We start from the raw sequence: 21847 nt of genomic DNA on the forward strand, positions 1-21847 counted from the left end.
GCAAGTTCCACCAGGAGGACATTGGTTTTAATTAATTCTGTAGCTAATCTGTACCTAGTACAGAGCACCTCTATAAAGTTCCAGTATTCCTGATGACCTTCAAGAAATGCAAAAAATACTGGTCTATTAAAATAATTAGCTTCTAAAGTTTGCATGTACAATGACACTCTGGTCATTTTGTAGTCTTGCTACTGTCTGCAGATATTCAGGTGTTTGTTACCTTATTAGATTCATTATTCCTCTACCATCTCAGCCAATCATCAACCAGTCATATTCAGTCCAATTAATATGACGTTCTGTACAGTAAATGGGGAATATATGAAAGATTTTGTCTTTTCTGTCTTGTTTACAAATATACGTTACCATACTTTCCCTTACATCTTCAAGCCTCACTGTTTGCGTGCTATATTAGCACATTAGCACATATGCATAACCCCCCCCTCCATGCCACTGCCGAACTGTGGCCACACTTATACATTTTCTTTAAATAGTTAAATATATAGATATATAGACTTTACTTTACTTTATTTCTGCATTGTTGGACTTACTCATTTGCACTATCACCATTGCACTACCACCATGACACTCATTCACACAGAGCACCTTAGAGCACCTTACCATACCTTACTATGCAGAGAATCACAGGCTGCCTCAGTCATTGCAAGCGCCTCTGATTGATTAATCACTATGTGGATACTGTTTTTAGAATTGATTTAGATTAAGTGTTAGTTAGTATAATTAGTATTTTAGTATATTTAGCATATTCTTTATCTTCTACTGTCCTTATTGCATAGTTGTGTTTTTATATTATATACTTTAATTACTCTTTCTGCTGTTAAAGAATGTGTTTGTGTTGTCTGTATGCTGCTGAGACCTTGAATTTCCCCTGGGGATCAATAAAGTATCTATCTATCTATCCATCTTAGTCCTCCTGTGATGTACAGTTGCATCATTACAGTAGCAAAGAATAGCAACAGAGGGAAAGAAGGAGAGAGCGGGGGGTAGTGAGGAAGTGAGTGAGTGTGTGAGGGAGCCAGTGAGTGAGTGAGCGAGTGAGTGATAGAAACATAATCATAAAAGGTCCTAATTCGGGGTTTCCGTTGTCCGGTAATTACCGGACATTGGCCTAAAAAAAAAAAAAATGTCCGACAAAATTAAATCTCTCCGGTCAAATTGTCCGATTGAAATTGGCTAATAATCCCGTCCCCTAACACAATCTGAATTTGAGAATAACCCTTAATATGTAAGCCTATATTATACGTCCTCTGGCTATGTTTTTAAATGAACAGGCTCTACCGTTTGAAAAGTAAGCTATCAAACAACACGCATATAGCCTATGCTGCATTTCAAATAGGAAGTGCACGCTTAAAACGTCCATGGGCAATTCCATGCAAAGGTCATCCTTACCATGGAAAAAAAAAGTTGTGCATACGCAAATAGAACTGTTGCTAAAATCTTCATCTTCAAATATCATAGTTTCGGCAGTTTCCTTCAAAATTCACAGAGTTTGAAGAAAACCTGTAATCTCTCACAAAAGTGTGTCCATTTCATGTCACATCCATAACGCTGATAAAATGCCTTGTATTCTTAGGATGAAATTGATTATATGAAATTTGAGGATTTCTCAGTATTCAGAGGACAGAGGTTACATTAAAAGTTATGCAAGTTAATTCACTGATACTAATTTTGCCCCCACTCTAAGGCATTTTGTTTACCAATATGAGTCCAATATTAGTCACATCCATAACGCTGGAACTGCCCCCATGTTAAACAACGAACAAATGAGTGAGGCGGTTCAAACATGCAGGCCCAGGCAGACTAGCCTTAAACGTTTTTTCTGAGGCCAGACGCGATGGATGATGATAAATTGGTAACGTCTGAAGCCTCAGATGTCCGGTCAACTCCACCACCACCAGATAAAAAGCAGAAGTGTCGGGCGTATCTGTCGGAATCAGTGACATTGGAAGTGGAGTTGCGGGGGTGCGGCCGCTCCAAGACACTGTCTTTCTCCGTGTACACACTGGACATGCAAAGTGTTCTTTACCCAAAGAATACAGTAGGCCTATGCGTTCTCTGTCTATGATCTGCAGGGTTAGGGCCTCCTCGACGAGGCGATTACTGGTCCGCGGATAATTTCTGGCACAATTAAACGGTATCATTGAACCGCGGCCGAAAGAAAAAGAAACTAAACATTTCCCAGAATAGGAAACATTTCTTAATGTACTGTTATCAAATAAAGAGGCATAGCATTAATGGGGTATTGGTGTGAGCGCTCATTCTTGTGTGTGCGCGTTTAAGTTAAACAGTCACCACTGGAGATAACGTGGGTAGCCATGGGCGGATTATGAACTTTCGGGCCCCTGGGCCCAGATGTATTAAGGGCCCCCCACTTATTGTCGTATATGTGGGAGGGGGGGTTTGGGGGTCCTCCCCCAGAATTTTTTTAATTTGTTTGATGTGATTTCCTGTATTCTTGTGCATTTTGGGGATGGCCAATACTAAATTTAAATCAGATTCATAGCCTACATCCTGATTTGTTGATATTGAGGCAATGATTCCATGCAAAGGCTTGGGCTTCAGGGCCCCCTGACCCCTTGGGCCCCTGGGCCTGGGCCCGGTAGGCCCGTGCAGTAATCCATCCCTGTGGGTAGCAGCAACAAACAACGTAGCCTTTTTAAAACAACGAACGAAGCGGACTCTTGCTGTCCATGAAAAGATACTGGCTACATCTTGTTAGGCATGTTTAAGTTAGGCTAATGAACATGTTGCATTCTATACAGCCTGATTATGTCATTGTTTAAGCTACATAGCCTGTCTCCAGTTTTCCTCAATTTGACTAATTAAGAAGGGATAATAGGATATTTGACCGGCATATCATCAAAATGTCCGGAAAACGAAACCTCTGCCGTTCACTTTGACCGGTGTTACATGGCAACTGGCACCCATGTTAACTGGCTGTGTTGTTGACGTTTCACGAGTGATGACGTTTCTTTGACAGATGTGGCCGCTTGCAGATTTGTCACTTTCTGATGGAAACTGGAGACGAACAAATACAAATATGCATGACATATTTAAATGTCAAAATTGTCTGTAGTACGCTACATACACTGGACCATGACTATGCCACCAAAAAAATAAATACCCAAATAATAACTCCACATGGGTATCGAACCTGCTTCCTAAATGAAACCTTCTACATGATAACCATTCATCTACGTACTTGCGCCACGAATCCGCTGATAAGTCATAGTGAAATTTACTTGACTTAGTCTATACAATTAGAAGAAGTCAGCTGATGATTGTAGCAAGTTAACACGGCTGATGGTGTTGTCTTGCTACAGCAGTTGCCCAAGCCAGTAGGTCTTCAAAGTATCATGGTTAAGTTTTCAAACATTTCACTGACAGCTGGTCAGGCTCTCTGTGGCCACCTAGTATCTGTAGCCTAAATTGAGGAAGCGTTGCTGGTCTAAAAATAAATAAAAAATAATAAAAAAAAATAATAAAAAAATAAACGTGTGATAAGAAGGATTGAACCCATGTCGACTGTGTGAAAAAGCAATGTATAGGCATTAACCTGTTGCGTCACAGGAGAAGCACCAACTTGTGAATTGGGAAATAAAGTATAAAAAAAAACATCAAACCCATGTTTACATGTCAGCAACATTAACGTTAATAGCCTATAAGCCTAAGAGTTTTGACTCTCCCTGTGCGCAGTTTGTCTAAAATATTGTAATGATCTGAGCCTAGCTGTTCATGATTGTGCTCCCATGATGCTGTGCAGTGTGTGTATGTGTGTAATGTTCATGTTCTAAACCATGTGGGTTGACAATGTTGTATGTCCTGTCTGTTGTGTTTAGGTTTGCAGCTGGTTACAGTGTTCATAACTAGGGTTGATTGGTGTGTGTTTTAGATACAGCCTCATATAGATGTTTAGTGCTGGAGCATAAGGGCCAGGTCTGGCCCGGAATTATGTGTTAGTGTGTTTTGGTGCGTAACCAATAAAAACCATTCTGAGACAACTGTGCAGTTTGTTACATTGGTGTCAGAAGTGGGATGCCGACCCCTACTGGACGGGAGGAGAAAGCTGCGACCGATACCCCGGCGATGATGAGTTTCCTGCCAAGACGGCTCTTCGACAGTGCGCTCGCCCATGGCCACCTGCTGGGCCCAGCAGACGGAGCCAGCCTGCAGCGTGACCGTAACGAAGAAGCCCGCCCCCGGCCACAGGAGGAGACGAACCGGGCTGATGGCAGCATCCCGCCACTGGAACCCGCTCCACACGGGAGCGATGGAAATCGGCTGGTCCCCGGTGCGATGGCGGCAGAAGGGCGCTCCAACGCCAAATTGCCCTGCTACAATGGTGAGAGGCCGCTGGCGACATACCTGGTGCAGGTCCGGCTGGCAGCCGAGCTGAATGGCTGGTCGGCGGAGAGAACGGGCGTACAGGTGGCGTTGGCCCTGGAGGGGGGAGCGCTACAAGTATTAGAAGACCTGCCACCGGCAGAGCAAGCAACCTGGACTGCAATCAAAGCCGCTCTGCAACGACGATTCGGCCAGAGGATCTTCACCAGCGATGCTCGAGAACAACTCGCTTCCAGACGGCGCCACAAGGGCGAGAGACTGGGCAACCCAACGTACAGCCAGAGTCTACATGAAGAAATGGCACTGGAAGCGTTTGTGCGAGGCATCCACCCAGAGCGGCTGAGAGAACACCTTCGCTAGAGCGCCCCCAGCTCGCTGGCCGTGGCGCTCGTGGAGGCCGAACGGGTGGAAAACATCTTCCACACAACGTAGTCGAGGCATTGCGTACGCCAGACATCGATGGAGGAAGACGGGGAGGAGTTGGAGACGACGCGACAGACCACAGCACAGCCACCACAACGCCGCCCACGCGAGTGGAAGAGGCCAGCCAGCGGAGACGGATGCTACCGGTGTGGCGAACCGGGGCACATCGCAAGGTACTGTCCCGCCCCAGCACCCCTCACGCGCGCGCCACAGTCAAACTAGAGGGGGGTGGCACGGCGGGAGGGATGCCACCTTCAAGTTTCACTACCTCCCTGGCTATGGACTGGTCTCATCCAGGTCCGCTTGCTGAGTCACCGCCCTTCCCCACACAAGCCCGCGAAACTCAAGCCCGCGAAAACAACAGGTCTCATCCAGGTCCGCTTGCTGAGTCCACCCTCTGTAGAGACAAAGCAAGCCGTAAATGAACTCTGCACTCGTAGCTGTGAGGGGCTGAGTGAAGCACAGGGTAGCCAGGTGCGGAGGCTACTAGCAGCATACACAGACATCTTTGCCGCAAGAGATGAGGACTGCACCCGAACGAGCCTGGTCCAACACGATATCGACACCGGAAATGCCCGGCCCATCCGACTTCAACCTCATCGCTTACCGTTCGTCAAACGACAAGCAGCTGAAGAAAAGATCAAGGAAATGGCCGCGGCAGGAGTAATAGAACCAAGCAGTAGTCCCTGGGCTGCGCCAGCTGTACTCGTCCGGAAGAAGGACGGCTCGTGGCGGTTCTGTGTTGACTACAGGCGCCTCAACCAGGTAACCCGGAAAGACTCCTACCCGCTCTCCCGCATTGACGATGCGCTGGACAGCATTGCCGGCTCCTGCTGGTTTAGCTCGCTGGACTTGCGCAGTGGCTACTGGCAGATTGAGCTAGCCCCGGAAGCTCGGCCAAGCCAGCGTTCACCATCGGGCAAGGGCTGTGGCAGTTCCGGGTACTTCCGTTCGGCCTATGCAACGGGCCAGCGAACTTCGAGCGGCTGATGGAGCGTGTCCTGGCAGGCATTCCACGAACATGCTGCGTGGTTTACCTGGACGACATCCTGTGTCATGCAACGGACTTCACCGGTGCCATAGGACATCTGGAGAAGGTGTTCGACGCCATACGAGGTGCTGGGCTCAAACTGCACCCGAAAAAGTGCCACCTGTTCCGGAGGCAAACCGGGTTCCTGGGCCATGTCGTGGGGGCTGCCGGAGTGGCCACCGACCCAGCTAAGGTGGAGATGGTGAGACGTTGGCCTGTTCCACGCGACGGTGCTGAGCTGCGGAGCTTCCTGGGCCTGGCGTCATATTACCGGCGCTTCATTCGGGACTTTGCTAGTCGCCAGCCCGCTGCATCGATTGACCAGAGGGCCAGCTCTTCGAGTGGACACGGGAGTGCGACGCGGCATTCTGGCGGCTGCGGAGAGCGCTATGTGAGGCCCCAGTGCTCGCTTTACCTGACCCTCGACTGCCATTTATCCTGGACACAGACGCCAGCGACGTGGGCGTCGGCGCCGTCCTCTCACAAGCAGGCGAGCAGAGCGAGCAAGTGGTCGCATACTTCAGCCGCTCACTGGACCGAGCGGAGAAGAATTACTGCGTGACCCGCAGAGAACTGTTGGCTGTGGTGGTGGCAGTGCGCCATTTCCGAACCTACCTCTACGGCAAACGGTTCCTGCTGAGAACGGACCACGCGTCGCTCACCTGGCTGCTGAACTTCAAAAAACCAGAGGGCCAGCTGGCTCGCTGGTTGGAGGCGCTCCAGGACTACGACATGGAGATTCGACACCGGTCGCCTTCATGGCAACGCGGACGCCCTGTCCAGGCGTCCGTGTGCAGCAGACCAGTGGCAACACTGCCACCGGAGGGAGGAGAGGAGCCTGGCCGCGGCTCAACCGGAGCCCGCTCGTCGGCTACAGGCTGCATCACTCCTGGCAGAGAGAGAGAGTCGCTGTTTTCAACGCTAGCCAGCGTCGCGCCAACGAGAGGGTCAACGCTCGCCAACAGCACGCCAGTGAGGGAGCCAACGCTTGTCAGCAGCACGCCATCGAGAGACTCAATGCTCGCCAGCGCCGCGCCATCAAGAGAGCCACCGCTCGCCAGCTTCACGCCAGCGAGAGAGTCAATGCTCGCCAGCAGCACCCCGAGGTCGTCTCGCCGCCTTCCGCTACCAGCTACAGTGATCGAGAGACCGGAGACAACGCACCTCAGCCCAACGCAGCACTGCAGAGCGGCAGCTGGGGCCACGGACGCGCAGTCGCCGGTGGACGTGATGTCAAGGGAGGAGATCCGGAAGGCGCAATCGGAGGACGCCACGCTCGGCCGAGTGTGGTCATGGATCGAAGCCGGTCAGCGACCGCCATGGACTGACGTATCAGCACTCGATCCAGAGACCAAAGCGATTTATTCACAGTGGCCGGGATTAGTAGCACGTCAAGGACTGTTGTATAGACACTGGCGAGCTCCCGATAGACAATCTGACATTTTCCAGTTGCTGGTTCCTGCTGGATTACGAGCCTGTGTACTGGAACATGTGCATGGGGCAGTAGGGGCGGCTCATTTCGGCATTGCAAAGACTCTTCGTTGGCTGAGAGGCCACTTCTATTGGCCGGGATGCAGGCTGGACGTTGAACTGCATGTTCACTGCTGTGACGCCTGCACAGCGAAGAAGGGCCCCACGCGACGCTCGCACGCTCCGCTGCAGCAATACGAAGTCGGGGCTCCCATGGAGCGGGTAGCCGTCGATGTCATGGGCCCACTGCCAGTCACAGCGGGGAAATCGCTACGTGCTCGTGGCCATGGACTATTTCACCAAGTGGCCGGAGGCGTATGCGGTGCCAGATCAGAGCGCCCACACGACAGCGGACAGACTGGTCACCGAGATGTTCTGCCGGTTCGGGGCACCGGAAGAGCTCCACAGCGACCAAGGGCGGAATTTCGAGGTGGAGGTGTTTGCTGAGGTTTGCCAGCGCATGGGCATCCGGAAAACGAGAACGACACCTCTGCATCCACAAAGCGACGGGCTGGTGGAACGGTTTAATCGGACTCTAGCAGTGCAGCTGGCCATATTGGCCGACCGCCGACAAAAGGACTGGGACTTACACTTGCCCCTGGTGCTCTGGGCATATCGCACAGCGGTGCAAGAGTCAACGAAATGCACACCGGCAGCTCTGATGTTCGGACGAGAGCTACGCACGCCAGTGGACTTGGTGTTCGGTTCGCCTCCGGAAGCGGAGATTGGAGGTAAGCCAGGGCTGGAATACTACAAGCTGCTACGCGAGAGACTGAAAGGAGTACACGAGCTGGCCAGGCAGGCTATGAGTGAAGCTGGAATACGTCAAAAGCGAGCTTACGATACGCGCTGTCGCGGCCAGGAGTTCCAGTCCGGCGATAAATTTTGGGTGTACTGCCCGGAGAGAAAGAAAGGCATCTCCCCGAAACTCACTAGCCAGTGGGTCGGGCCGTGCGATGTCTTAGAGAAGCTGTCTGATGTGGTCTATCGTGTGAGACTGATTAAGCGTCGGAGAGTTGTGGCTCTCCACCGTGATCGACTGGCCCCGTATCGACCCCTGGCCTCAGCTGAGGGTCGTGGAGACTCTGACACTGACTCTGTGGAACTTGGTGACAATGGAGCTGTGGCTCTAACACCGGTCACCGTGCAGCCTTCACCGGAAGTCACCGCCGTGACAGCGGGGCGCCCACAACGCCAGCGCCACGTCCCAGTCAGGCTCATGGACTGACGTAGGGTAAGACTTGAGTCAAGGGGACATGGACTAAGTCTCAGGGGGCTGTGTAATGATCTGAGCCTAGCTGTTCATGACTGTGCTCCCATGATGCTGTGCAGTGTGTGTATGTGTGTAACTGCAACTGTGCAGTTTGTTACAATATGGACACATTATAGACTTCTCCTGCCCATTGCAGTGTGCGTTTTAATGCCTGTGTTTCATGAACTGAATTCTTAAAAGAATTGGCTGGACAGAAGGATACACAATTAGGCAACACATTTTAATTTAATTTATTTGCTGACGTTCATGTGGCTCTACAGACACTTCAGGTAGGGGCGGCCACAGCCTAGCCTCAGTGAAACGTTTGTAAAACTTAACCATGATAATTTGAAGGCCTACTAATTGGCTTGGGCAACGGTAGCATGATAACATGGTAGCCAGATAACATGAACAGCTATGTTAACTTGTTACAATTAATAACGTTAGCTGACTTCTTTTAAATCATACAACTGAAGTCAATTTCTGTGAGTGCCGTCAGCTGGTTCGTGGCGCAAGTGGATAGACGCCATTACCAAGAAAACAGGTCAATTTATTCGTGGTTCGATACCCATGTGGAGTTAATTTAGGTGTTTGTTTTTTGGGTGGCATATTCATGGTCCAATGCATGTAGTACTACATACAATTTTGACTTTTAAACATGTCATACATATTTGTGTGCGTCTCTAGTATATCAGAAAGTGACAAATCTGCAAGCGGCCACATCTGTCAAAGACTCGTCATCAATCATGAAACGTCATCAATGCAGCCAGTTAACATGGGAGCCAGTTGCCATGTAACACCGGCACCATTTTTTTTCTAGCGGAAACTCTGCTAATTGTGTAATGTTAACACAGTTATGCTGCACAATATTCAATATTAATACATGTCCTGCTGCTCCTGACCTGTTTCTACCCATCTCCAGCCTCAATTCCCTCCAGCCCCAACCTGAATAGAAATGCAAGACAATACAAGTCTAACTAGCAGCATGCTGCCTCTCAATCCAGGGCAGCAGGACACGTATTCAGATTGCATGTGATTGAGAGCAAAACGTGAGTGGTATTATTATTATCCTAATGCTGCAACCCATAATGTGAATTAAATATTTTAAAAATAAGATAATCAGATCAGCTTAGCAACTAGCCAGATCATACAGCAAAGAGTTAGGTGTGCATGTATGACAGCAATCCTGGGGGTGACTCAGTGCCATAAAGAAAGTCATTTCTGTCACCTGTGGTCCGTGACTCGCCTCCACAACGTCAAGTGGAGTGAAGAAATCAATGAGCAAATCATTGTCCTAAACACATCGAAGAGCGGCAATGTTTATACTCCGTCCTTTACGATTTAGAAATCATCAACATGGGTATGACCTTGGAACTTACTGAGTAGCCTAACATTTATACTCAGTCCTTCATAGTTTAGAATTACCATCACCATCAACGTGGGTATGACTTTAATTACTGACTTTAAATTACCTTTAAATGCATCAGCATTGCTCATAGGGTTGTCACCTTGCAGGTAGTAGTCTAACTACTGACCTTGGGCCTGTACTACGAAGGAAGCTTAACCTACCCAGATGTAACCCAGGGTTACTTCGTTAAACCGGGGTTGACAAAACCTGGTTATCTTTAGTGGTGTTAATCGGTACTACGACGCTGATTATGAAGTTGATTTGTTGAGCCGGGGTTAACCTCATTGGAGTTTGTGCGTGTTCACATAAAAGGGGCGGGTTGCAGCGCAAATCACCACTTTCAGTGATGACGCGTTCACCTTATTTTACGGATGAGGAATGCACAATTATTATGACAAGTTATGAGGAATTAAAACCCACTCTACGACAAAAATCAAATACGTCGGCAGTGAACAAAGCAAGGCAAGGCTGTTGGCCACGTATTGCAGATCGGGTAGCCTAAAAGTAAAGTTTTATGTCAACATGTTCTTCAAATACGGAGGATAAATAGCTTGCGGAATGTATTTAATGAGTTTAAATAATTAAATTGCTTATTTATTTTGAGTTCATAGAAATGCCTACAGATGCAACACAATTTAGAAGTGGGCATATAGATTACAGTAATAAGGATAATTGAATGTTTAAGTAGCCCCATTGACTGATTTAGTGTAGGCTATGCCTAATCCTGTGAACATTTCAGATGCAACACCATTGCCAAACGCACATGGCAGTAGGTGAAAATGAAACACAAACACATTATTCAGAATAGTGGTTTATATAGTCATAGCTTGCATTAATATTTCTTAATTATTAAAACATGTAGGCCTATGCTTATAGCATTCACTTGGCCTCTGTTTTACAGCTAACAAGAAAAAGGTGTCTTTGAACACTACTGTAAGGCACCATTTGTGGGTTTTACAGTAGCAGAGGAGTTGGCCATCGCAAATAATAGTGGAAGGCCGATTGTGGAAGGGGTTGAGGGAGGCATTCGGTCGGATTCTGGTGCTGTGGAAATGTGTAGCCTTTATGTGCAGGGTACAGTAATATGACATTCAATGCAATACGTTTGTTAAAATGGTGATTTTAATTTATTAGGCCTACTATATGTCCGATTTATTCTTGCTCAGATGTTCAGCATACTGTAGGCCTATGTCCGATTTATTTTCGGACATACAGTAGGCTATTCTTGCTCAGATGTTCAGCATCACCAATGGAATACATGAATGTCCACGTACGGGCATTGCTATGAAACGTCTTCCTAGATCATCTGACAAAGATAACGAATTCCCTCGGCTGACAATCTATATCTTCATAGAGAATATCGTCCGGGTAGGCTATAGGCCTATATATTTTCTGGCGGTCTCTAAAACCCCTCGCCCTGCGAAGAGAGTCCCTCACGATTTGCGATCCAATGTCGTATGGATCATCCAGGTACGCCGACATGTCTCGGGAGAAATTGTTAGTGGAGGGGTGGTACTTATAAAGGGTGTGGTTAACGGAAACCTCGGGTTAACCAAGAACATAACCTGCTCGGAGCAGGTTTGAGAAGCAGCGTAAATTGCCATGGCAGCATACCTCGGTTAAAACCTATCCACCTTTCGTAGTACGGGTTAATCGGGAAGTTACGCCACACGTGATCAAGTTACTCTCGAAGTTACCCAGATAAGCCAGTAACCCCGCTTCGTAGTACAGGCCCCTGGAGTCATTTACATAAACATCGGATTCAAAGTTGGCTGTGTTTGAAGATGTGAAAGAGAGAGAGAGTGAGTGTGAGTGTGTGTGTAAGAGAAATAGCTCATACCTCATACTGGTTGGTGGGTGTACTTTGTGAAACTGACTTCAGCATGCCTTTTGTTTCAAACTTCATGAAGAATAAAAGAGAGACAATAACACACGATTCAGTTTTTCTTAAGTTTCCATTCAGTCACATTAGAAGTGGGAGAGGCAGTTCTAGACAAAACTCACTGCAAAAACATTTCAGGCTTTCAGTGGTCAACCCTGATTTAGCAGGGATCCTAATTTGTCAGTCATCAACGCTGTCTGACATTGCATGACATTGCATTACTGTAAGAAATGTTCCTGTAAAAAAACAGGAATCAACTGGCAGCAGAGTTTCCAGGAAGTTCCTGTTATTTAACGGTGCCCTGGTTTAACATTAAGTTGATGTAAAATTAACAAGAAACAACTGGCAGAATTTCCAGGAGCTTCCCGTTGTTTAACGGCAGACTACCATAACATTAAATTCCTGTTAAGTATATAACATAATTTTCATGTTGGGTAACAAGAAAAAAATGAGATCTTCACGTTAGTTACACAACAGGTCTTTATTTTTTTACAATTACAGGAAACGAGTGCCATATATTGAGTTCATCCACTCTCAAATCAACATTTTAAAGATAAAAATCCATGTTGTTTTCACATCAGTTACTTATTTGTAGTTTAACAGATATTTTATTTCACAGCACTTGACAGTCTAACAGTAAAGTAATCTTTTTGAAAGATGAAGATGAAGGGACATGAAGCAAGATAATAGTAAATAGTAATTTAGGAAAATGTAGACTGACTATAATCGTATTTCAGGATCAGGGAATAAGACACAGAAGAATTATCATGGAAAATAAAAAACATCGCATTAGGCTCGTGTATCATGTATGAATGTAGTGTAGATACATAGTAGTATTTTGAAAATCAGATTTCAAAGAACAGGCAATAAGACACAGAGGAATTACAATTGAAAACAAAAACATTGCATTAGGCCTGTTTAAAATGTAGACACGCTATCTAGTAGTATTTTGAAAATCGTATTTCAAAAAACAAGGAATAAGGTACAGAAGAATGATCATGAAAACAAAAACATCGCATTAGCCTCGTGTATCACGTATGAATGTAAAATGCAGACACAAGATCTAGTTGTATTTCAAAAATCGGGAATAAGGTACAAAAGAATTATCATGGAAAATAAAAACATCGCATTAGGCTTGTGTATCACATATGTATGTAAAATGTAGACATGTTATCTACAGTAGTACTATTTCAAAATCAAATAAGATACAGAATAATTATCACAGATATTTATCAATACCATTGCATCGCATTGGGCTTGTGTACATGTGAGAATGAATAAACTGACAGATTATGTCCAGAAGAATTTAAAGTACAGAGATGAGTATAAATGATAATCGGAGGAAATCAAGTTACATTCATGAGAAATCAAGTAACATTCACTTTACTTATTAGTGATTGTTCTTAGGCTTCTTCTGGGCCTTTTTTCTGGAGAGAGAGAGAGAGAGAGAGAGAGAGAGAGAGAGAGAGAGAGAGAGAGAGAGAGAGAGTTACAAAAACTGATAGGGTACACTAGGATTCATGTAGATGAAAATTGTGCCAAAGTGAATGAATCGGATGTGAATTTGTAACGTTAACACACTCAAAAAAATGAATCTCACTATTGTTCATCTTAATCAATCCTCTTTTTGTAGGATTTACAGAACAAAATTAGGTTTGTAAGGTGAAATTGAGTTAGTTGTGTTATTTCAAATCAATAATGTGTGTTTGCAGATTAACTTAACATGTTTGCATTGGATCTACACAAGTTTCTTGAACAAAACGCATTAGATTAGGAAATTTGTCCCTCTATGGTTGCCGTAGCATTATTTCGCAATTTATGAGGACCATGGTGAGGACTCCGCCAGAGACGGTTGAGAAAGTGAAGGTCCGCCATTTTTTCCTTGCTTGCTCACGGAACATTTTTGGATCCTGTAATTGCAAGGTAGGTATTTGTTGCTGTTCATAGTGTTTTTTGTTTTGAGTTTAGCGAGTTTGTCGTAAAAACAACTTAAATAATCATTTTAGTAGATCTTATGTGTAAGTGTAAATGTGTTATTAAACTCGAGCAGCTAATGCTAGCTACCAAATCTGTCATGGTGGCTGGCGAGCTAAGTCATCACAGGCTAGAATTCTATCATGTTTCCCAGGTTAGTTTTACTCCCTACTGAAGATAGACAGGGGTGGTGCCTTGATGGGGTTATTTCATATAAAACACAATTGAATGTTCATAGAAGTGCCAAGGTCAGGACGACTTCATGTATTTAACTGCTATTCTTGCATGGAAACTTGTCCATTTTAAGCACACACATTTGTTGTCAACCACTATATTCGGGAGGTAAATAATTTTACATTTTTCATGCTAGAGGCTGCCTACTCTTCAATGTTTGAATGATGTGTTAATCACAAACAAGTAACTAATTAAATCACAAACAAGCCAATCTAATTACAGTGCATGAAAATGCACTGTACTGTTCTTCCTAGGCAACTTATTATTATTATTATTATTCCGCTTACCACTTTTTCTAGACGCAATTTCTCTTGAACAGTTTAACTTAGAAACGTCATTCAAACTTTGTAACGTAGGTCTTCAAACAGATCGGGTTGCTATATCTTTTCAACTTTGAAACTTTTATACTTTTTAAACTATTAAAGAAAAATTTTAAAAATCCCCATAGACTTAACATTGCCGATTATGACATCATAATACGGCCATTAAGCAATTAGAATCCTATGGCAGGTGTTCAGGCCACCTGGATCTCAACTGCCAGTCTCAGGCTTTAAGCATACAAACTGGCCCTATTAAGACTACACATCCTGTTAAACTGCTTCCTCTGCCAAAAACTGTTTCAAAATAAAAGTCCTCACTACAATATTTCACTGTTAAACAATTTAACCCTTTAAACTACTGAACTTAACTGTTTAGCCATGATAACTGTTACTTGTCATCAACTATGACTCCTACCCACTGTAGCTAGTTAGCATGGTTAACATAGTTAACATGCTAGCAAGTTAGCAAGTTAGCATGCTAGCATGTTAACATGCTAGTTAGCATTTTTAACAAAATTACTAAAAATGATTAGCTAAGTTAGCTAAGTCACATGGTTAACATAGTTCGCATGCTAGCATGTTAGCATGCTAATTAACATTTTTAACAAAACTACTAAAAATGATTAGCTAAGTCACATGGTTAACATAGTTAGCATGCTAGCATGTTAGCATGTTAATTAGCATTTTTAGCAAAACTGTTAAATTATTAGCTAGGTTAACTAAGTAACATGGTTAGCGTAGTTAGCATGCTAGCACTGCTATAAAACATTAGCCAAGTAGCATGGTTAGCATAGTTAAAAATCTTAGCATAACTGCTAGCGAACATTAGAGCCATTCCAACTTTCAGTTATCGTCAAATATCTACCTATGCACAGCCATTAAACTATTTGAATATCAACATTCATTCAACTTCCAGTCTGTCAACAACTTTTAAACTATTTACCTTCAACTTTTAAACGGTCTACTTTTAAACTATCATTAAACTATCTATTAAACTAGCTGTCTATCAACAACTTTTAAACTATCTACATTCAACTTTTAAACAGTCTACTTTTAAACTATCAACTTTTATTAAGCTATGCAACCACCATGTCTATCCTAGCATCACCGTAGTAACCATCTCTTTATTATCTGTTTTAACTATACATGATATTTTACATCACAACTTTAGCATTTTCATGCACTGGTAATTCCTTGGAATTGCATTTCTAGTTAAAGGTTTTCTTCCTAGTTCAATTCTATTAAAATTCTCAATTGATTCTGTGATCTAATATTATTATAGTTTTACACATTTTAGTGTAAATTTGTTGAGTTTGATATACTTTCTCTTTCTCCCCACAGGCCTTTATGTGGCAGTGCAAAGAGCCCAAGACCGGAGTGTCATCAAGGGCTCATTTATTGAAGTATTACAGGTAAGCTCATGGTCACTTTGGTCGCAGACACCCATACCATATGCTAATTGTAATTCTTTCTGTATTTACAAATGCTGGGTTGTATTGTTAGTTGTTCTTTCTATCTCCTCTCCCCTCATAACGTTGTCAGAATGTCAGAACTCGACATAATCTGCTCCAGGCTGTCTGCTGTGTGTGCGTAGGAAGGGAGGCGATCATGGCTGCCATTGACCAGGTTAGTGAGAAGTTGTTTTGTGCCTCCCACTTTGAAAACCTGTGATCCAATATTAGGCCATGAGCTACCTTACCATGCACCTGCTAACTTTTTTTGAAAGGTCTTACCTTGCTGACATGACATGAATTTGAAAGTTAACATTGACATATTTGGGGTGCACTGCCTGTTTCAACCCCATGAAAAGATTTACATTGAAGATCAGTGCGTTCCAAAAATCTCAATACATTGGAAATGCATTACCGTAATTTCCCAACTATTAGCAGTGGCTTAGACATTGATTTTGCTAAATTTCTTCAGCTATGAAGTTAATCAGGCTTTTCACCTGATTCACCAGGCAAATCAAGTGGAAAGACTAACATTTTCTGAAAGTTTATGTCCGCTATGATTAAACATGCATTGCCACATGTCCCACCTCCCTCTTGAACAGGATATGTTCTTATAATGCATTTCCAATGTATTGAGAGTTTTTTGAAACACATTGATTTTCAAGGTAAATTTATCCATGGACCAGTAACAGGAATTGCATTCCAAAATCCCAATCCCCTAATCTCAAAGTTAACATTGGGGGTTGCATGGTAAGGCATGGTAAACATTAAGATTTGTAAATGTAAGTAAAGTAGTGTTCAGTCATATTTCCCTATTTTGCAGAATCATACCATTGGCTTGTTGAGAGCTTGCAACCTTAAAGCACTTGTGTACTTAAATGAAGGCTCTAAGAAACTCATAAAGGAATACCTGGTAAGTGAAAATGAATATCAAAAAAACAGTAAAGCATTACAGCAGCGAGAGTAGCAGTGGTACGTCTAGTGGCAAGATGGGTATGAATGAATATGGCTTCTTATATTATTTTAGTACCCATGGACATTTCCTTGTTCATGTTTCGGGGCTTGTAATGTTTTGTTAAGTCTGTCTATATGCATGTTAAAGCAGAATGCATGTTACAGCAGAACAAGTCACCATTGGTCTGTTTGTCACTGACCACGCATATACCCTTTACAGACAAAGCTTCCTAGTCTGTGTTGGTAAAATGTCACCCAAAGTTTTAATCTTTGGTTAACTAGCTTTTGAGTTCAAATCATAGACGTTAGAGGGATTTTGTAGAGCAGAGAGTCTAAAGCAATGGTTCGGAGTGAATTTAACCCTAGGGTCATTTGCACGATGACCACGAGCCAAACACACCCCCAGAATCTTTTCGTGCTATCAGTCTATGTTTCAGCCCAATGGCTTAGCGTTAGCACTTTTGGAACCAGAAGTGTATCTCGTAAGTTACCCCACTAATAATGTCCGGAATATTACCAAACTTCTATAGTAGTACAAAAAAGGTCTGTACTCATAAACAACACCTACTGCAACGCTACATCGACGTCACTTCGTGATTTGGGAAAAGCCCGTAAAAGTCCTGGAAGAAAGCGATGCATAAGTTTTACAAATGCTTGTATTTTCAGGTCAACACTTAATGACCTGAAAATACAATTTCAAATATCATCCAGTTATCAATATATGACTATGGAGTGTTGAATTCACTAGCTTTTCCCTTACACTTGTGAGTTTTCCAAAGGACTTTTACGGGCTTTTCACAAATCACGGAAGTGATGTCGATGTAGCTGTAGCAGCAGAGAGTAGAAGCCATCAGGCAAGTGTTATTTAAATAAACTCCTGGTGTAGGCTACTTACAAACTTTACAATGCCTCGTTTAATGAGTACAGACCCTTTTTGTACTACTGTAGAAGTTTGGTAATATTCCGGACATTATTAGTGGGGTTAATTTACTTATGGGTGAAATTCACTCAGAACCATTGCTTTCATTTAAAGGAGGTGGGAGATGTAAGGTTAATCCACTGAATTCAAACATATCTGAAAACATATACTTTTGTTTGAAAAGTCATCAATTAAATGTTTTTTTTTTTTTTGGTCTTTGGTAAAGGACGCGGACTGATGCCCAGAGCCAGATGGAGAAAACCACCATCGGGATCTTTGTAATCAAACATGAGGGTGCCAATGCCTCCACTAGAAGATGTAGACATTATAGTTGAATCACTAACAATGTAACAAAACTAAACATGCCGTGTTTAGCAGAGATATTTTTCTGTTCATTGCATTTCTATTTTACTAAAAAATGTCCCTGATGGATTGATGAGAATGGAGACAAAGGTTGCTGCTAAATAAATGCAGATTTGTTTTTAAGACCGTGTGTCTGTTTGCTATTTCAACACATTTGTTCAATTTTAGACATTTTATTTTATTTAGAAATGTTATGCAGAACAAACTCAACTTGTTTACTTTGGATTTACTTAAGAACTTTGTGTTTAGGATGAGTTTACTTAATAGACAGGTGATATTTTTGAGATATGTGCTTCCTAGAGGCATTTTTTAGTAAAAGTTGGGAACAGGACTTTTTAACATAATTAAGGTGTGCTGAATCCAACTAGCCCTGTTCCCAAGCTGAATTTTGAGTGTATGACCATCGAATTAGCATAAACAAAATGGTTGCCAAAATGGCGATTTTGGGCACTTTCATTGGGCGGATGTCATTATACCATGTAAATTCATTCATATTGTTCACAGAAATCTTCCTTGGCCAATAGATCAAGGATACAGGCTGTGAAAAAAAGAAAAAAAATCTAGTATTATGCCCATGTTAATTACCTGAAAAAACCTTTGAAAAATGTAATTGTTAAAATGTTATAACTGAGCAGGCACACGGTATTTGACGAATGAGACTTATGTTTTCTGAGGGTCAAGAAAGATGTGTAGTGATGAAATGTAAAGTTTAAAATTGTGGCCTACTGGTTAGGTCTTCGGGTTTGAAACCAGAGGGTTGCCGGTTCGATCCCCGACCAGTAGGAAAAATGTGGGTGGTGGAAAGGTTAAGCACTAGTCTCCCATGCCCACATCCACGGCTGAAGTGCCCCTGAGCAAGGCACCTAACTCCTCACTGCTCACCGAGCATCACTGTAGCAAGGCAGCTCACTGCTCCAGGTTAATGTGTGCTTCAATGTGTGACCTGTGTGTTCACTAATTCACGGATGGGATACATGCAGAGACCAAATTCCTTGTATACCCAAGTATACTTGGCCATAAAACCTTATTTACATCACATTTACATAATTGAAGCGAATTGGGTTGGTAATGTATGTAGTCTCGGAGTAAGTTACACAGACCTTTACCCATTTCGGTAATACTTTACAGTAAGGGTACATTAATTAATTCATGATTTATGTATTCATTCATTAATATCTAATTAATCATCAGGAATTTACTGAGTTCATAGTTTGTCATTTGTGACCTCATACATGAATACATTACTAAAGTATTAGGTACGGTGGGCAAATCATTATGAATTATGATGTATAAACCATGATCATGACTTTATTTTTCTGCCAAAAATGTGGTCATCACTGCTCAAATTCTGATTTGAACACAACTTTGGAGTTCTCTAAACACATGTCATTATTCACTACTTTATTTGAGGGGCCACAGACATGATAAATGCATGAGCAATTTTCCTAAAATTCATGTAATCATGATGATCATGCTTAAGAAATCATAAATCATAATGATATACCCATCACACCTAATGCTTTAGTTGATGTGTTGTTCATACATGAGGTCATCATGAATGAGAGTATATGAATTCATGTCAATTCCTGATGATTCATAGGATATAAAGAAATGAAGTAATGCATAAATCATGAATTAATTAATGCATTAATTCATGATAATTCATGTACCTTTACCATAAAGTGTCACCCATATATCTTCATAACATTTGTGTTAGTAAAATGATTGCATGTCCTGTGAATTAATAGCTAGATGAATAACTTTATAACTAGTTCAAGTTTAAGTTACTTTAATTGTACCCAGAGGTAGATTTTGTTTGCAGTATAGAATGCTTCAAGAGAATTTGCCAGAACAGAGGATGCCATCTTTATGGCAATTCACTCTGCCCTGTCCCTCCTTGACAATAGCAACAACTATGTGAGAATGCTGTTCATTGACTTCAGTTCAGCATTCAACACCATTATCCCCTCCAAACTGATCACCAAACTCAGTGAACTGGACATCAATACCTCCCTCTGAAACTAGATTCTGGACTTCCTAACCAACAGACCGCAGTCTGTTAGATTAGATAACATCACCCACTCAACCTTCACCCTGAACACTGGCGTGTGCTGAGCCCTCCTTTACTCGCTCTTCACCTACAACTGCATCTGTACATGGCTCTAACACCATTGTCAAGTTTGCAGACAACACTACGGTGATTGCTCTCATCAGCAACAATAATGAGACAGCCTGCAGGGAGGCGGTCCAGCACCTAACATCGCGGAGCACCAAGAGGACCAAAGACCTCATTGTGGACTTCAGGAAGTCAAAAGCTAACACACAAGCCCCATCCTCATCAACAGGACTGAGGTGGAGCATGTCACCAGTTCATGTTTCTGGGTGTCCACATCTCTGTGGACCTCTCTTGGACCCTCAACACCTCTACCTTGATCAAGAAGGCTCACCAGCATCTCTTCTTCCTGAGGAGACTAAAGAACACAACCTCTCTCCTCAGATCCTAGTGAACTTCTAAACCTCTACCGCTGCACCATTGAGAGCATCCTCACCAACTGTGTCACAGTATGGTATGGCAACTGCTCTGCCTCCGACTGGAAAGAGCGGCAGAGGATGGTGAAAACTGCTCAGCGCATCACTGGTTCCTCACACCCCTCCATCAACGCCCCCCCCCCCCCCCCCCCGGTGCCTCCTTACCTGTGCCTGTTGAGGTGTCCATGTCGATGGCAACTTTCACAGGGACAACAAGGAGGCGAACATTTTGCCCCTATCCCACCCATAGTATTCTATTTATATTTATAAATGTACACACTTTATTACACTTAAACATAGCGATATTCTACTGATATTTCTACGGTTGTTCGTGATTAGTTCAAAGGAACTCCAATGATTTTAAACTCCAAACATGTGTCCCCACCACGAAGAAGATGTTTACCAATGAAGTCAGGCCACACTCTTTGCCAAAGAGGACCGTAAACATAGTCAAGAGTATAATAAGGTGATAAAAATGCTAATTAGCATAATGGGGTTTTTTTTTTGCATTTTTATTTTTTTCATAGCCTTTACTTTATATTTATTGCCCACAAGAGATTTCTGAGATGCACAGATGTGAACAATATTAATTTATGTACATGGTATAATGATGCCCGTCTGAAGAAAGTGCCCAAAATCGCCATTTTGGCAGCCATTTTGTTTATGCTAATTAGATGGTCAAAAACTCAAAATTCAGCTTGGGAACAGGGCTAGTTGGATTCAGCACATGTTAATTATGATAAAAAGTCCTGTTCCCAACTTTTACTAAGAAATGCCTCTAGACCCATATACAAGGACTTCTTCTTGAAATAGCACTTGTCTATAAGAAAGTTTTGTCAAGTGTGGTTCCACGTAACTATCACTTAAACGTAACTTAATGTGGATGTGTGCTAGATATCTTTTTAACTTAAATTAATTGAACATAACAATGTGACTGATTGAACAGGACAGTATTAAGTTGAGTCAATGTAAGAATGCTGAATTAATTGAACATAACAGGATTAAGTTGGTTGAACACAGCCATATTAAGTTGGTTCAATGTAAGAACACTAAATAAAAATAAAGGAATTCAATTACTTACCATCTACTTTATTCGCTCTTGTTCAGTTAATGTTATTTATTTGAGTCAATTGTAAAGAATATAGTATCTTTAGAGTTATTTAATACAGTTTCGTGGAACCACTTGACAAAACATTTTTAATTAAATCCAACAAGATATTTTTTTGAGTGCACTTTCTCACAATGAAATTAACTGACATTTATTACTTACTGTAAC

General features: G+C 43.0%; 1 protein-coding gene and 1 long non-coding RNA gene across 10 annotated transcripts in view; one reads left to right on the forward strand and one right to left on the reverse strand.

The window, feature by feature from the left end:
- The window catches only part of LOC143127344 (uncharacterized), a 42510-nt gene that overhangs the window by 15897 nt on the left and 4766 nt on the right, over nucleotides 1-21847 (reverse strand). For 8 of the 9 annotated variants that reach the window (XM_076288792.1, XM_076288791.1, XM_076288786.1 and 5 more), the window contains exon 2: nucleotides 11786-11845. The exons of the other annotated variant lie outside the window; for it this stretch is intronic. In XM_076288792.1, the coding sequence (XP_076144907.1) occupies nucleotides 11786-11830 (45 nt within the window). In that variant the 5' untranslated portion in view covers nucleotides 11831-11845. The remainder of the gene's footprint in view (nucleotides 1-11785; nucleotides 11846-21847) is intronic. 9 annotated transcript variants of the gene reach the window in all.
- LOC143128004 (uncharacterized) lies at nucleotides 13300-18192 on the forward strand. The gene is made up of 5 exons (XR_012987775.1): nucleotides 13300-13750; nucleotides 15697-15767; nucleotides 15898-15981; nucleotides 16630-16719; nucleotides 17906-18192. It is a non-coding gene; the product is annotated as an uncharacterized LOC143128004 (long non-coding RNA).

Source organism: Alosa pseudoharengus, unplaced genomic scaffold (genome assembly GCF_046254945.1).
Source record: "Alosa pseudoharengus isolate Yale_2024_CS ecotype anadromous, Long Island Sound unplaced genomic scaffold, YU_APseudo_1.1 YU_APseudo_1.1_scf_17, whole genome shotgun sequence".
NCBI classification, from domain to species: domain Eukaryota; kingdom Metazoa; phylum Chordata; class Actinopteri; order Clupeiformes; family Clupeidae; genus Alosa; species Alosa pseudoharengus.